Source organism: Chiloscyllium punctatum, chromosome 39 (assembly GCF_047496795.1).
Source record: "Chiloscyllium punctatum isolate Juve2018m chromosome 39, sChiPun1.3, whole genome shotgun sequence".
NCBI classification, from domain to species: domain Eukaryota; kingdom Metazoa; phylum Chordata; class Chondrichthyes; order Orectolobiformes; family Hemiscylliidae; genus Chiloscyllium; species Chiloscyllium punctatum.
The window spans coordinates 67,357,103-67,374,995 of record NC_092777.1 but is presented as its reverse complement, the minus strand read 5'-3'; the positions used below and the strand labels follow the sequence as shown (position 1 = coordinate 67,374,995).

Sequence of the window (17,893 nt, the reverse complement as noted above, 5' to 3'; positions counted from 1 at the left end):
CCTCCTGGCACACCATATCAAAGACATTCTTTTTAATTTATCCTTTCACAGGACAGTAATGTTGCTGGCAAGGCCAGCATTTATTGCCTATCACTAATTGCCCTTGACTGAGTGGCTCAGACCATTTCAGAGGCGAGATAAAAGGCAACCACATTGTTGCAGGTCTGGAGTCACATTTCGGCCAGACCAAGTCGGGAGTTCAGGCCTCCATCCCTGCAGCACATTAATGAACCAGATGGGTTTTTAACAACCATACCAGTTTCATGCTCGCCATCACTGGGAGTAGCTTTCAATTCCAGAGTTATTCAGTGAATTTAAATTCCACTGGCTGCCTACAGTGGGATTTGAATCCATGTCCTCAAAATATGAGCCTGGGCTTCTGACTTAACTGCCCAGTGATAGTGCCACTGTGACCCCATCCCCCCCAGCCAGTGGGTCATTGCCCCAGGAGGGATGGGCCTGGTAGAGGGGCCACTTACCTTGGTGAGGTAATAGACTGACTGCTGAAAGGTGAACATGATGACCTCCTCCAGTACTGTCATGGCCTCTTCGCTCGCTGCCTTCGTGGACGAGAGCTGGTCCTTATGACAGTCTATGGAAATAGAACCAACAGGAGATTAGGGATCAAAATCTAAATAGTAAACATTTTCATAGCAATGCAGGTAACCTTCTAATCACGTGCTCAGATGGAAAGTCAAACCAAATTGATCATGTAAATGTCTATCTGCATGATTTGCATTGTGCTTTGTATGTTTTTTACATGAGTATATGTTGTGTATATGATTTAAGTATGTGGGATTTATGGGAGTGTGTGTGCGTGTATGTACATGTGTGTGCATGAGCATGCGTGTGTGTATGAGCGTGTATGTATATGCATGAATGTGAGCGTACGTGTGTGTGCATGAGCGTGAGCATGTATGTATATGTTTGTGTGTGTGCACGAGTATGTGTGTGTATATCGAACATTCCTGAGAAAGAGAGTACCCATTAAACGTGACAGGGAGATGAGGAAACTTTTCCTTTGCTGTGGTCACTAAATGACCCTGTGGCACTGCAAATGTTTAATGAATTAATCCTCATTTAGCGGATCATGAATACAGGGAGGTTTCAGCGACTCTCATTGTGAAGTCCCCCTGAGTTGTTTTGGAGAGCCACGTGTCAACGTGTGCCCCATTTCTCCAACCTCTCAAGGAGAGCCGGTTACACCCAGGCACTCTGGCACTCGAAGGGGAGTCATTGATGCCCTGGATTGTTAGCTCAGTGGTGGTCTTACTGACCCATCGCCATGAGTGAGAGACAGCAGAGGGTGCCCAGGAGAGTAAATGTGATCGATTTCAATGGGGAAAGATGGAAGGAGGCACTGAACACTAACATGGACTGGTTGGGCCGAATGGCCTGTTTGTGTGAAATACACCATGGAATCAGATCACTCCTTTGTATACGCAAAGGAACACGGACGCAGTCTGTGCAGCCCTGTCCTGATAATGTCACTCCTAAAAACTGAGTGTAACACTGGAAAGAGACTGCACTGTGACAGGATTGTCTCCCTCCCTCCTGCTGACCAATCCGACTGGCTTCATGGGATGGGGAAATACTCAGTTGTCCCCTAACTCTCTGAGCTGCCCAGATCCCTGGAGAGCTGCTGATTTCAACCCCTCCTGTTTGAAGATTCCTTTGAGAAGGTTTCAGATGGATTGGAATTCTGAGTGGTGTGAGGGATTTGCAGTGCACCCAATTCACTTTGAACACTGTGACTAATCCAAGAATCAGCCCATTCAAGCATTCCAATTAAAACTCTCAAAGTCTCTCGTCACCCTGAGGTAATATGGTCACACACAATAGCTGGCCTTGCTGTCTGACCCAGAGTCCATGCCCACTCAATGATTCTCCGTGCCAACAACCTGTTTCCTTCCAGGGATGTCTGAGCAGCCCAGTGACTGATTCATTCAATTGATGGTAGAGCTTCACTCTGTTTTGAGAGAAAACAGGGAAGGGTGGGGCATGGGGGGGGAGACAGAGACAGAAAAAAGAGAGAGAGTGCATGTGTAAAAGGGGAGAAGGAAAAAGGGAGGGGGAGATAGATCAGGAGCCAGGCAGCTGGGAGACCATGGTGTCATGGAGATATTGTTGGATGAGTAATCCAGAGGTCCAGGCTAACACTCAACATAATCAGTTCAAAACCCACGACAACAGCTGATGGAATTTAAATTCAATTACTACATCTGGAAATGAAAGCTAATCTCAGAGACAGTAACCACAGAGCTCTCAACAATTGTTCTAAAAGCTCATCTCCTCCACTAGGGAAGGAAATCCTGGTCTGGCTCACTTGTGACTCCAGACCCACAGCAGAGCTGAAAATGTGTTGCTGGAAAAGCGCAGCAGGTCAGGCAGCATCCAAGGAGCAGGAGAATCGACGTTTCGGGCATGAGCCCTTCTTCAGGAATGAGGAAAGTGTGTCCAGCAGGCTACATCGTTGACTTTCAACAATCCTCTGAAATGGTCTAACAAACTATTCTCTTCAAGGGTCAATTAGAGACAGGCAACAAATTCTGTCCTTGCCAGAAACATGACAGATTAAAGAAAGGAAATAGGGAGGGAGTAGAGGAGAATTGGATGAAGTGTTCGGTAAAGGAAGAAAACGAGAAGGGGTCATATTTGGATGCATCAGGTAAATGTTTGGCCAATTTCTTTTGGTCAAATGCTAACACAGGGCAGCAATGGCACTTACCATCTTCTCACTACACCCAGCATCATTACTCGCAGTCACTCAATACACAAAACTGTGTGTGTCCACATCCCTACATGCAGACAACACTGTGTGTGTGTGTGTGTGTGTGTAAATAACCGTGTATGTACATTGAATTATAGAATCCCTACAGCATGGAAACAGCCCCTCAGCCCAACGACCCCTCCAAAGACTCATTCACCTAGTCCTATTCCCTTCCCCTATTATCCTACATTTACCCCTGACTAATGCAGCTGTCCTACATACGCCTGAACACTATGGACTATTTAGCATAGCCAATTCATCTGACCTGCAGACCTTTGGACTGAGAGAGGAAACCGGAGCACCCAGAGCAAGCCCATGGAGACACGGGGAGAATGTGCAAACTCCACACAGAGAGTCACCTGAGGCAGGAATTGAACCTGGATCTCCGGCACTGTGAGGCAGCAGTGCTAACCACTGAGCCACCATGAACGTTAAGCTAACCTTTTGTGTACATAACCATGCATGTACACATAACTGTGCATGTACATGAGCACATGTGTATGTAACTGTGGGTGTGTACGGAATGGCGAGTGAACATTACCATGTACGTAGATAACCACGAGCCAATACAACCATGTGGGTACACAACCACTGAGGTGTGTGACAATGCACTAACACGTACTCACTCACCATACTGCTCTGTGTGCTGATCCCATGTTAAGAGTTTGGGAACATCCTGTTGAATGAAATGCAGCAGTTCGATGGAATTGGACATCCAGTATATGAGAGGCTGCAGTCCTGGAATCAGGTCTGGCATTCGGATCGGAAGGACTTCCTCACTGTCCCCAGTCTCACTGTCATGGGAAACATCAATTGATCGAGGTCAGTCACAACAGACAAGCCAGAGGCAAAACAAGGCCACGACACCAACATGCAGATTGGGGAAAGAAGTGGGAAAGTCCATTTAAATTGTGCCATGATACAGCATAAAGAGACCATTCGACCAATCGTGCCTGTCCTCGCTCTTTGGGAGAGCTATACAATTCATCCCAAGTGGTTCCACACAACTGCTCTTTGCCCATGACACTGCATCTTTTCCCTGATCGAGAATTTAATTCATTTGTTTTATCATCTTTAAATCTGTTTCCATTGCCCTTTCAGACAAAGTGTTCCAGATCACATCCTGCTGGGTCATTTCATTTCCCTTGAGTCATGGCTTTTTTTTTCCCTGAATCTCTTTAATCTGGATCCACTGTTCTGCCATTGGAAACAGTTTCACCTTAATTCCTCAACCCAAAGTTGTCGTCACATTCAGTAACTATCGGATGTCCCACAACTCACACTGCTCCAAGGAGTATAATCCCAATCTCTCCAGTCTCAACATTCACTGGAAACTGGGACTGCCACAAATGTTCCAGGAAACCTGTTCTGTTCTCTCTCACCATCCTCCAAAATCTTGGAATTCCTGCCCTTGCGGCACTGGTGGTGGTGGGAAGGTTGGAGGGGGGGATGCTTCCTACAGCAAACAGACAGCAGCACATCAAGAAAGCACCTTAACACCACCTTGTCAGGGAAACCATGGTCGAGCAATAAATGCTGGTCCATACTGCACAGATAACATGTACATTCTACCAACTGGAAATATTCTCTCAATTAATGAGAAACGAGATGCAGAAAGATCTTTCCAAGCCCAAGATCCCACCCCCATGATCAATCTCTTGCAGGGGGTACAGGAGATGTTTACAAGAATGATCCCGGGGATGAAGAGTTTGTTATATGAGGAGTCGTTGAGGACCCTGGGTCGGTACTCAGTGGAGCTTAGTTGGATGATTGAAAGTTACAGAATACTGACAGACCTTGATAGAGTTGACATGGAGAAGATGTTTCCACTAGTAGGAGAGATTAGGATCCGAGGGCACAGCCTCAGGGTGAAGGGTCAACCCTTTGAAACTGAGATGAAGAAGAATTTCATCAGCTAGAGGATAGTGAATCTATGGAACTCATTGCCACAGAGGGATGTGGGGGCCAGGTCATTGAGTGTATTTACAACAAGAGATAGTTAAGTTCCTGATGAGTAAGGGAATCAAAAGTAATCGGGATAAGGCAGGAGAATGGGGTTGAGAAACACATCAGGTATGGTCAAACAGGGGAGCAGATTCGATAGGCTGAATGGCCCAATTCAGTTCCTATACCTCATGATCTTATAAGGGCAAAGGCAGCAGACACATGGGAACACCACCCCCTATATGTTCCCCTTCAAGCCACCCTCACCATCCTGACTTGGAAATAAATCGCTGTTGCTTCAAGGTTTCTGGGTCAAAATCCTGGAAACCCCCCAAGGGCATTGTGGGTCTACTTACAGCAAGTGGACTGCAAGTGGCTCAAGGAGGCAGTTCACCCCCATCTTCTCAAGGGGCAACTAGGATCAGGGCAATAAATGCTGGGCCCAGCCAGTGATGTCTACATCCTGTGAATGAACTGAAGAAACCTTTCCACCTTTAGGTACAAGCTTCTCAAGCCCCTGCAGATCCTGCATTTTAATAGCACCTTTCAGCACAGCAGGAAATCCCAAAGTACGTTTTAGTTAATGAAGAACTGTGAAAGTGTAATGACAGTTGTAAAACAAGAAACACAATATTGTAGAAGATGGCCAAACAGCAATTTACACTTTATAAAGCACAGTTTACTTCTGAAAACGTCGCGGTGATTCACTAGAGTACACAAAGACAGAGCAAACCACCGCGCTGCAAATTATGACAGGTGACTAAAAACTTTGCCAAAGAAGTGGATATTAAAGAGTTTCATACAGGAGAGTGAGCTGCACTGTCGGAGGGTCAGTGCTGAGGGAGTGCCGCACTGTCGGAGGGTCAGTGCTGAGGGAGCGCCGCACTGTCGGAGGGTCAGTGCTGAGGGAGCGCCGCACTGTCGGAGGGTCAGTGCTGAGGGAGCGCCGCACTGTCGGAGGGTCAGTGCTGAGGGAGCGCCGCACTGTCGGAGGGTCAGTGCTGAGGGAGTGCCGCACTGTCGGAGGGTCAGTGCTGAGGGAGTGCCGCACTGTCGGAGGGTCAGTGCTGAGGGAGTGCCGCACTGTCGGAGGGTCAGTGCTGAGGGAGTGCCGCACTGTCGGAGGGTCAGTGCTGAGGGAGTGCCGCACTGTCGGAGGGTCAGTGCTGAGGGAGTGCCGCACTGTCGGAGGGTCAGTGCTGAGGGAGTGCCGCACTGTCGGAGGGTCAGTGCTGAGGGAGTGCCGCACTGTCGGAGGGTCAGTGCTGAGGGAGTGCCGCACTGTCGGAGGGTCAGTGCTGAGGGAGTGCCGCACTGTGGGAGGGTCAGTGCTGAGGGAGTGCCGCACTGTCGGAGGGTCAGTGCTGAGGGAGTGCCGCACTGTCGGAGGGTCAGTGCTGAGGGAGTGCCGCATTGTCGGAGGGTCAGTGCTGAGGGAGTGCCGCATTGTCGGAGGGTCAGTGCTGAGGGAGTGCCGCACTGTCGGAGGGTCAGTGCTGAGGGAGTGCCGCACTGTCAGAGGGTCAGTGCTGAGGGAGTGCTGCACTGTCAGAGGGTCAGTGCTGAGGGAGTGCCGCACTGTCAGAGGGTCAGTACTGAGGGCGTGCTGCACTGTCAGAGGGTCAGTGCAGAGGGAGTGCCGCACTGTCGGAGGGTCGGTGCTGAGAAAGATTAATTTCTGCCCCGAGCCAACACATTCCACTGAGATTCTTGAAGACTGATGGGGTTCAGCTGTGAACTTACTTTTCTCTCTGAGTTGCTGCGAGCTCTTTCGATTTCTCCTAAATAAGGAAAGAACAGTTAATGAGAAGGTGGTCTCTGCCTGAATTTCTCAGAAATAAATTTAAATGGTCAACACTCTGAAGAGGTACATCAACCCGTTGTCCACAGTGAGGGGTGTGGGATATATCAGTGATTTACAGTGAGGGGTGTGGGATATATCAGTGTGTTACAGTGAGGGGTGTGGGGTATATCAGTGTGTTACAGTGAGGGGTGTGGGATATATCAGACAGTTACAGTGAGGGGTATGGGATATATCAGTGTGTTACAGTGAGGGGTGTGGGGTATATCAGTGTGTTACAGTGAGGGGTGTGGGGTATATCAGTGTGTTACAGTGAGGGGTGTGGGATATATCAGACAGTTACAGTGAGGGGTATGGGATATATCAGTGTGTTACAGTGAGGGGTGTGTGATATATCAGTGTGTTACAGTGAGGGGTGTGGGATATATCAGACAGTTACAGTGAGGGGTATGGGATATATCCGAGTGTTACAGTGAGGGGTGTGGGGTATATCAGAGTGTTACAGTGAAGGGTGTGGGTATATCAGTGTTACAGTGAGGGGTGTGGGATATATCAGTGTGTTACAGTGAGGGGTGTGGGATATATCAGTGTGTTACAGTGAGGTGTGTGGGGTATATCAGAGTGTTACAGTGAGGGGTGTGGGATATATCAGACAGTTACAGTGAGGGATGTGGGATATATCAGAGTGTTACAGTGAGGTGTGTGGGGTGTGGGATATATCAGACAGTTACAGTGAGGGATGTGGGATATATCAGAGTGTTACAGTGAGGGGTGTGGGATATATCAGACAGTTACAGTGAGGGATGTGGGATATATCAGTGTGTTACAGTGAGGGGTGTGTGATATATCAGTGTGTTACAGTGAGGGGTGTGTGATATATCAGAGTGTTACAGTGAGGGGTGTGGGTATATCAGAGCGTTATTGTGAGGGGTGTAGGATATATCAGAGTGTACAGTGAGGGGTGTGGGGTATATCAGAGTGTTACAGTGAGGGGTGTGGGGTATATCAGTGTGTTACAGTGAGGGGTGTGTGATATATTAGAGTGTTACAGTGATGGGTGTGGGTATATCAGAGCGTTATTGTGAGGGGTGTGGGGTATATCAGAGAATTCTACTGTGAAGTTTGGACTATCTTTTGGAAACTGAACAGAATAATAACCCCCGATACTGACCCACATGACTGTTTGGATCTGGCTTGCTATCCTGAGCAGCAATCTGCGGAAGTCTGTGGGCCTGAAGGAGCTGGCTGAGTGCTGGATACACTGGCAGAGCAGGAAGGCTGGGCTCAGTTTGGAGTGCACACTGTCTTTGGCTGGGCTGTTGATAATCCAGTTCAGAAGTGCATCTTCCTGCGAGAGATTGTACATGAAGACATACTCTCTGCCCTTCGAGTCTTTCAGCCTGGGAGCAGGTTTCTCTGCTGAAGGAGTTATGACCAGCTGTTGATTCTCTTGAACGATGCAGCCACACATCTTACACATCAGCTCCCCTCCTGGGCTCAGGCTCAGCATTGGCGACGGGTACCACGCAGGGTTTTGGCTGACAGGAAGTTTGCGGAGGGTCGGGTCTTTGTACATGAAGAGGTAGTGGGCCCCCATGCCCAGGAGGTCACCTGGCTGCAGCTGGCTCTCTGTGCAGAGCCGGAGACCGTTGTGAGTGACCACTGCTCCTTTGCCCGGTTTGATCAGTGTCACCAGCTCAGTGCCATCCGCACTCTCTCTGCTGGAGCTCACCTCGTGACGCCGCACCCGGCAATGTTGCAAGCAGATATCTGGGGCTGACAACTGGATGTCCACCTTCTGCCGCTCCTCCTCACCTCTTGGCTCATCCAAGTAGCGGCCAAACACATGACTGCTTCCATTCAGCACATAAATAATAAAATCCTGGAATTAAAGACAAGCTGGTAAGAGAGGACACACAAACAAGGAGACAGGAACAAAGGCTAAAGATCAGGAAGGATGGTTCCTGTCTCTACCAGATAGTCACAACCCTCGGGTGAAACTTCTATCCTCAATTCCCTTCAACACCTCCTGCTTCTTCCTTTAAAACCATGTTCCCTTGTTACTGACCCTGCTACAAAGTGAAAACCCTGTCTACGTATCTGAGAACGTTGTACAGCCCAGCCTTCTCCACTTTAAGGTTAACAACTCCAGCCTGTTTAGTGTCTCTTCAGAGCTGAATCACTCCAGGCCAGGCGCCATCAAAGTGAATCTCTTCTGCACCCTCTCGAGATGAATCGCATCTTTTCTACAGTGTGGTGACAAGAACTGCACACAGTACCCCAGCCGTGGTCTAACTAATGCTGCTTCATCACACCCTCCTTTTGTATTTCAAAGCCTTGACTGAATGGCAAGTATCCCTCATGTCTCTTTCGCCACCTTGTCCCCTTGTCCTGCTGCCTTCCTGGAGTCCTACCAATGGTGGCATGCTCCCTTCCCTTATTCGTCCTCACAAAATGCACCTCATACTTATACAGTCATAGTGTTATACAGCATGGAAACACACCCTTTGGTCCAACTAGTTCATGCTGACCAGACATCCTAATCCGGCCTAGTCCCATCTGCCAATATTTGACCCATATCCTTATAAACCCTTCCTATCATGCAAGTTGGTGATGTAATGAACAGCAAAGAAAGCCTTCGACTATCGGACAATATACAGACCAGCTGCTCAAATGGGCACACTGTGGCATTTGATCTTTAAAAGTCAGAGCATTGAGTATAGGAGTTAGGACAATATTTTACGGCTGTACAGGACATTGGTGAGGCCACTTTTTTAAAAGTATGTACAGTTCTGGTTGCCCCTCTATAGGAAGAATGTTGTTAAACTTGAGAGGGAGCAGAAAAGATATACAAGGATGTTGTCAGGATTGAAAATTTTGAGTTTTAGGGAGAGACTGAATAGGCCAGGATTTTTAATCCCTGGAGCACTGGAAACCTTATAGAGATTTCTAAAACCATGAGGACAATCATTCAGATTACATTTTAAATGTAATTTAAAGCCGCCACCACTTCCTCTGGCAGCTTGTTCCATACACATACCACCCTCTGCGTGAAAAGATTACCCTTTTAGAAAGGTCCTTTCTAAATCGTTCCCCTTATAGCTATGCCCTCTCACTTTGGATTCCCCCACCACGGGGAATAGACAAAGAAGAAAGAAAATCACAGCACAGGAACAAGCCCCTCGACCCTCCAAGCCTGTGCCGATCCAGATCCTCGATCTAAACCTGTCGCCTATTTCCTAAGGATCTGTATCCCTCTGCTCCTTGCTCAATCATGTATCTGTCTAGATACATCTTCAATGACACTATTATGCCCGCTCCTACCATCTCCACTGGCAATGCATTCGAGGCACCCACCACCCTCTGCGTAAAGAACTTTCCACGCATATCTCCCTCATACTTTTCCCCTCTCACCCTGAACTTGTGACCCGAGTAATCGAGTCCCACGCTCTGGGAAAAAGCTTCTTGCTATCCACCCTGTCCATATCTCTCATGATTTTGCAGACCTCAATCAGGTCCCCCCTCAACCTCCATCTTTGAAATGGAAATAATCCTAATCTACTCAACCTCTCTTCTTGGCTCGCGCCCTCCACACCAGGCATCATCCTGGTGAAGCTCCTCTGCACCCTCTCCAAAACATCCACATCCTTTTGGTAATGTGGTGACCAGAACTTTATGCAGGACAAGCATTGTCTATTTATCCTATCCATGCCCCTCATGATTTCATAAACCTCTATAAGGTCACCCCTTAGCCTCTGATGCTCCAGGGAAAAAGCCCCAGCCTGTTCAGCCTCTCCCTATAGCTCAAATCCTCCAGTCCCAGCAACATCTTTGTAAATCCTTTCTGCACTCTTTCATGTTTCACAACATCCTTCCTATGGCAGGGAGACCAGAAATGAATGCAGTATTCTTAACGTGGCCTAACCAATGTCCTGTACAGCCACAACATGACCTCCCAACTCCATTACTCAGTGCTCTGACTTTTCAACATTAAATCCCACTTGTCACAGTTTGCCCATCTGACCAACCCATATATATCATCCTGCTGTCTGAGGTGACATCACCAACTTACATGTCATCTGCAAACTTAGCTATCAAACCCTTGATATTCATGTACATGATTAATATACCCAACAAGCAGCTGTGGTATGGCACTGGGAAACAGGCTTCCATTCACAACCTTTGACCATCACTGTCTGGCTCTGATAACTTTTGATATAATTTGCCAAGCTGCCCTGGAACCAATGGGCTCTTACTGCATTGACCAGCCTTCCATGTGAGACTTTGTTAAAAGCTTCATTGAAGTCCAGGTAAATGGCATCCACTGCACCACTGCCACCTACACACCGAGACATCTCCTTGACAAACTCACTCAGACCTGTCAGACATGATCTCTCCTGACAAAGCCCTGTCAACATCCTTAATTAATCTTTGCTTCTCCATGTGAAGATACTTATGTCCCTTAAAAATACTTCCAGTTGTAATTCCTTTCATTTTTGACTCTAGGCTTAGAAAGGATGAAAGGTGCTGCTTTAAAGAAAGGAGACTATGTAAAGAGGAGGCTGCAATTTTAAAGATCATGTTGATTGCAGCACATTGTATACAACGGTAATTTTTCTGAGTCAAACAGCACCAAGCTAATAGGTTCTGAACAAAAGGAAAACTGCTTGACGACAATGTTTGATTGGTTCCTAACCAAGGGATTATGGTTTGTGTGTTGCCAATGCTGTACTGAGAGAGAGCCGCACTGTCAGAGGGTCAGTGCTGAGGGAGTGCCGCACTGTCGGAGGGTCAGTGTTGAGGGAGTGCCGCATTGTCAGAGGGTCAGTGCTGAGGGAGTGCCGCATTGTCAGAGGGTCAGTGCTGAGGGAGTGCCGTACTGTCGGAGGGTCAGTGCTGAGGGAGTGCCGCACTGTCGGAGGGTCAGTGCTGAGAGAGTGCCGCACTGTCGGAGGGTCAGTGCTGAGGGAGTGCCGCACTGTCGGAGGGTTCACGCTGAGAGAGTGCCGCATTGTCAGAGGGTCAGTGTTGAGAGAGTGCCGTACTGTCGGAGGGTCAGTGTTGAGAGAGTGCCGTACTGTCGGAGGGTCAGTGTTGAGAGAGTGCCACACTGTCAGAGGCTCAATGCTGAGGGTGCATCTGAGTATTCTAGCCCCATCTTTGAGTTCTTGGCCCAACACATCGGATGGTATAGCATTACAAATTGTGGGCTAAATACTGCTTAAACATTATGCAGTTTCTGTTTCAAGCACATAGTTCCAGATGCCCATCATCTTCTGAATGAGTAAACGTCCCTTCGGCTCACCAGTTTTTCTCCTATCCTATGTTAAATCTCTGCCCTCTGGTTACTAACCATTCCAACTAATGGAGAAAAGCAATCTGAGGGAGTGCTGCAGTATTCATATTCACTCACTCATCAATTAACAAAACAAAACAAATTGGTCATTATCCTGGTAGTGCCTGTGGGATTGAGCTGTGCACAAATTAGCTGCTGCAGTTCCTCCACTGCATTTCAAAGGTTTGCTGCTGGCTTTTGGCAGTGGGACATCCTGAAGCTGTGATAAGAACAGCAGGGTTTTGTTAGTGGAGGTGTTGCTCTCTGTATCAGGAATAATCAGACTGCAGTCATTTTCACTCCACGAGGCTAGTTTATTATCACAGCTTTTAGCATCCTGAGGGAGAATGGCCCTCAGAATGGATCTATAATCTTGCTCCTGATCACAAATCCCAGAGAAACATCAACATTGAGGAGCAAGAAGGGATGCCACAGGGAATATTTCATTCCTGAGGAATGACGAGAAAGGAATAGACCAGGATCCAGAGGAAAAACAGGATGGACTTCTGGAGAGAGAAACGTGGAATTCCTACAGCAGTAGGAAGTGGGATTGAGGGATACATGGAATAAATCATTCCTTGTATTTCTTGACTGTCTTCTCTTGTGAATAGATGATTGGCGTTGGAGGCAGAAATCCTTCAAATAAAATGATTAGTTGGTGTGGGTCAATGTGTCCTTACCTTCCTGGAACTGTAGCCCTGCAGCAGGAGAAAGTAGGGGAACTCAAACGGTGGGTGGATGGAATATTGGGTGGAGGTGTCGTCACTGCTTTCAGTCTCTTCCTTCTCGAGATTGAGACACAGCTGTTCCGTATCCACCTCAGTCTCTGTAGCTTCCACCCAAGGATTCCTGTTTCTCCGTCTTGATTCCCTGCTCTTCCCTGATAGATTCACCTCACTGGCACTTCGCCAAAGTGCAAAGCTGCTTTCAATCTCCTCATCTGTCAGAGCCGACGAGGCCCGGGCTCGGCTCATTTGGAGTCGGCGAGCCTGGGCATTAATACCTGCCAGGGCAACAACAGGTGGAAACTCAGAGGTATCATAGCGTGAAACACCGCGGGGGGAACATATCATAGTGTGACACATCGCGGGGGAACGTAACATAGCGTGATGCTCCACAGGGGGGAAGTGATCGCAGTGTGACGCACCGTGGGGGAATGTATCACAGCGTGACACATCATGGGGGAGCATATCACAACGTGACGCACCACGGGGGAATGTATCACAGTGTGACGCTCCACGGGGGCATGTATCACAGCGTGACGCATCACGGGGGAACATATCACAGCGTGACGCACCACAGGGGAATGTATCACAGTGTGACGCACCACGGGGAAACGTATCACAGCGTGACACATCGCGGGGGAGTGTGTCACATCGTGACGCACCGCAGGGGCATGCATCACAGCGCAAGGGGTTTATTTTTCAGTGACACAGGATATGCCCTCTCTCCATCACTCTTCCCGTCTCTCTCTCTCTCTCTCGCTCGCTCACATGCTGTCTCTCTGTGTTCCTCACACTCACTCTCATCACTCACTCACTTTCTCTCTGTCACTCTCTCTCCCAGTCACTCTCACTCTTCGTCACTCTCACACTCACTCTCTCCATCACTCACTCACTCTCTTTCTCTCCCATACTCTCTCTTTCTATCACACTCCCTTTCTCTCTCTGACACTCACACTCTCCCCACCTGGCCCTCTCTCCATCACACTCTCCCCACCTGGCCCTTCTTTCAGCTGCTTGTTACCTGCTGTCACTGTGTCTTTCTCTTTTGCTGCAATTTCTTCCACGTCAACTTTCCTGCGCATTTCAAACCTCCGAGCAAATCCCTCCTTTGGTTTCCAGAGTGACTGAAGAATAAGAGGCTTCTCATTGTCACTCACAACCCGAAAACACTCAGTCCGCCAATTGTGCTCCTCATCCGACCGTCCAATCACATCACAAAGGACATAATCACTGCTGGAGTTCTTGTCCAGGGAATATCTAGATAAATATCAAACATAAGCCATCTGACCAATTAAAATGATCATTCGACGCTGTCCCCCATCAAACACACCCAGACAGGTACAACATGGGGTTAGATACAGAGGAAAGCTCCCTCTACACACTTCTGTTGGTGTACCTCTGAAACAACTCTGTCCTCAGCAGGACCTCTTGGGGACTGAGTTTAGTTTTTTTGCCAGGCAATCTGGGTACTGTTTCAGCATCCTCCAATTTACTATCATAATCCAGGTCGGGTTTTGACAGGAAGTTTGCAATGTTTTTGATTCCATTTATCTCACATCCCTAGGTTTTGGACACATGCTGTACTGTTACCATTAAATGAGTCTATTTCAGATCCAGAAAATGTTTGGATGCTCAGACTCAGAAAACATACTGGGGCAATGAGGGCCAGCACCTGGTCAGTATTGGTCTTTATTCACTTGTAGGGTGAGGGCATCGCTGCTGGAGCTGCATTTATTGCCCATCCCTAGTTGCCCTTGAGAGGTTCCTTCTTGAACTACTACAGTCCATATGCTATAGGTAGACTCACGATGCTGTTGGAGAGGGAATTCCAAGATTTTTACCCAGCAACACTGCATGATATATTTTGAAGTCGAGGGGCGAGTGGCTTGGAGGGAAACTTGCAGGTGATGGTGTTGCCTTGTATCTGCTGCCCTTATACAAAGTGGAAGTGGTTGTGGGTTTGGAAAGTGCTGTCTGAGGACCTTTGGTGAATTGCTGCAGGGCACCTTCAATAGTACACACTGTTGCTACTGAGCGTTAGTGGGGGATGTTTGTGGATGTGGTGCCAATCAAGTGGGCTACAGTGTTCTGGATGGTGTCAACCTTCTTGAGTGTTGTTGGAGCTGCCCCCAACCAGGCAAGTGGGGAGTATTCCATCCCACTCCTGACTTGTGCCTTGGATGTGGTGGACAGACTCTGGGGAGTCAGGAGGTGACCTTTGACCTGCTCTTGTAGCCATTGTATTTATGTAGTGAGTCCAGTTGAGTTTCTGGTCACTGGTAACCCCAAGGATGTTGATAGTGGTAGATTCAGTGATGGTAACACCGTTGAATGTCATGGGGCAGTGATTAGATTGTCTCTTCTTGGAGATGTCATAGCCTGGCATTTGTGTGGTGTGAATGTTACTTGCCAATTGTCAGCCCAAGCCTGGATGTTGTCCAGATCTTGTTACATTTGAACATGGACTGCTTCAGTATCTGAGGAGTTGTGAATGGTGCTGAACATTGTGCAATGATCAGTGAACATCCCCACTTCTGACCTTATGATGGCGGGAAGGTCATTGATGAAGTAGTTAAAGATGGTTGGGCCTAGGACACTACCCTGAGGAACTCCTGCAGAGATGTCCTGGAGCTGAGATGACTGACCTCCAACAACCACAACTAGCTTCCTATGTGTCAGGTGTGACTCCAACCACTGGAGAGTTCACCCCCTGATACCCATTAGTACCAGTCAAGAATGTGGTGCTGGAAAAGCACAGCAGGTCAGGCAGCATCAGAGAAGCAGGAGAATCGAAGTTTCAGGCAAAAGCCCTTCATCAGCACCCAACTGATTGCAGTCTTGCTAGGGCTCCTTGATGCCACACTCGATTGAATGCAGCCTTGGTGTCAAGGTCTGTCTCTCTCCCCTCCCCTCTGCAATGCAGCTCTTTAGTCCATGTTTGAACCAAGGCTGTAATGAGATCAGGAGCTCAGTGGCTCTGGGAGAACGTAAACTGGGCGTCACTGAGCAGGTGATTTCTGAGCAATTGTTGCTTGTTAGTACTGTCAATGATACTGCTGCCTGAGACACAGAAGGTGGAGGGAGGGTGCTGCCTAAGAGGGGGAGTGCAGAGAGAGAGTGCTGCCTGAGAAAGGAGGTGCAGAGAGAGAGAGAGAGAGAGAGAGAGAGAGAGAGAGAGAGAGAGAGAGAGGGTACTGCCTGAGAGAGGGGATGCAGAGAGATGGTGTTGCCTGAGAGGGGGAATGCACAGAGAGGGTGCTGCCTGAGAAAAGGGGTGCAGAGAGAGGGTGCTGCCTGAGAGAGGAGGTGCAGAGAGAGGGTGCTGCCTGAGAGAGGAGGTGCAGAGAGAGGGTGCTGCCTGAGAGAGGAGGTGCAGAGAGAGGGTGCTGCCTGAGAGAGGGGGTGCAGAGAGAGGGTGCTGCCTGAGAGAGGAGGTGCAGAGAGAGGGTGCTGCCTGAGAGAGGGGGTGCAGAGAGAGTGCTGCCTGAGAGAGGGGGTGCAGAGAGAGAGAGTGCTGCCTGAGAGAGGGGGTGCAGAGAGAGAGAGTGCTGCCTGAGAGAGGAGGTGCAGAGAGAGGGTGCTGCCTGAGAGAGGGGGTGCAGAGAGAGAGAGTGCTGCCTGAGAGAGGGGGTGCAGAGAGAGAGAGTGCTGCCTGTGAGAGGGGGTGCAGAGAGAGTGCTGCCTGAGAAAAGGGGTGCAGAGAGAGAGGGTGCTGCCTGAGAGAGGGGGTGCGGAGAGAGGGGGTGCGGAGAGAGGGTGCTGCCTGAAGGGGTGCAGAGTGACGGAGGTGCCTGAGAGAAGGGGTGCAGAGAGAGAGGGTGCTGAGAGAGAGAGGGTGCTGAGAGAGGGCGCTGAGAGAGAGAGGGTGCTGAGAGAGAGAGGGTGCTGAGAGAGAGAGGGTGCTGAGAGAGAGAGGGTGCTGAGAGAGAGAGGGTGCTGAGAGAGAGAGGGTGCTGAGAGAGAGAGGGTGCTGAGAGAGAGAGGGTGCTGAGAGAGAGAGAGGGTACTGAGAGAGAGGGTGCAGAGAGAGAGAGGGTGCAGAGAGAGAGGGTGCAGAGAGAGAGGGGGTGCAGAGAGAGAGTGTGCTGCCTGAGAGAGAGAGGGTGCAGAGAGAGGGTACTGGGTGGGTCACAGAATGTGGAGGCAGTAACAGGCACTGAAACAGGACACCTAGGGACATTTAAGTGACTGCTGGACATGCACATGGAGAGCAGTGAGTTGAGGGGTGGGTAGGTTACTTGGTTTTATTTTACATTAGGATGAATGTTCGGCACAACATCATGGCCAAAAGGCCTGTTCTGTGCTGTATGTTTCTACCTATCTATCTCCGCAGGCCTGGTGCATCTATTGAAGGAGGTAGAAAGATAACATTTCTTTTGTGAATTTTGAATAGGACTAGAAAAAGTGTATAATGTAATTAGTTTGAAGGAGGAAAATAATCAAGGGACCTACCAAATAAAGCAATGGGAAGCTCTGTGACTAGCTGGAGGAAGGGAGCGATTCAATGATAAAAGAGAACCTGGGCCAGAGCCAAAGAGACTGGGAATGGGACAAGTAAAGAAACAAAAGTTACCCCTCAAGCACGTGGGAATGGTAGGTGGGGGAACAGCTGCTGTCGGAAACCAGAGACATGAAAATCAAAATGGGGCAGAGATTCTGGTTGGACATAGTATGAACTCAATGTTGAATCCAGAAGGATATTCAAAGTTTGGGAGAAGATTTGTAGCTTGGGTGCTCGTTGTTGTGGTTCTGTTCGCCGAGCTGGGAATTTGTGTTGCGGACGTTTTGTCCCCTCTCTAGGTGACATCCTCAGTGCTTGGGAGCCTCCTGTGAAGCGCTTCTGTGATCTTTCCTCCACCATTTGTAGTGGCTAGTTGGTGTTCATGGATGCGGGTCATAGCCATGAAACGACACGACCAGCTATCCTTAGTAGTCACACATGCAGATGACAAGCAACATGGGTTCGACTGGGACAACACTACTATTGTAGGACAAGCCAAACAGAGAACAGCCAGGGAATTCCTACAGGCATGGCACTCATCCACAGATTCAATCAACAAACACATCGACCTGGACCCAATATACCGGCCACTGCAGCGGACAGCTGGAACTGACAACCGGAAGCGGCAGAGACAAACCACTACAAATGCTGGAGGAAACATCACAGAAGCGCTTCACAGGAGGTTCCCAAGCACTGAGGATGTCACCTAGACAGGGGACGAAACGTTTGCAACACAAATTCCCAGCTCGGCGAACAGGACCACAACAACCAGAAGGATATACTCAGAAGCTGTAACTCTCTTTCTCCAGCTCACAGT

The 17,893-nt window shown here is 48.8% G+C and overlaps 1 protein-coding gene across 2 annotated transcripts in view; it reads right to left on the bottom strand.

Annotated features, from left to right (window-relative positions):
- Positions 1–17,893, bottom strand: part of LOC140464174 (ras-associating and dilute domain-containing protein-like) — a 101,308-nt gene that overhangs the window by 67,769 nt on the left and 15,646 nt on the right. For both annotated transcript variants that reach the window (XM_072558996.1, XM_072558998.1), the window contains 6 exons: positions 13,597–13,832; positions 12,531–12,853; positions 7,687–8,397; positions 6,458–6,495; positions 3,401–3,564; positions 480–592 (listed from right to left, as the gene is read on the bottom strand). In XM_072558996.1, coding sequence (XP_072415097.1) covers positions 480–592; positions 3,401–3,564; positions 6,458–6,495; positions 7,687–8,397; positions 12,531–12,853; positions 13,597–13,832 — 1,585 coding nt within the window. The remainder of the gene's footprint in view (positions 1–479; positions 593–3,400; positions 3,565–6,457; positions 6,496–7,686; positions 8,398–12,530; positions 12,854–13,596; positions 13,833–17,893) is intronic.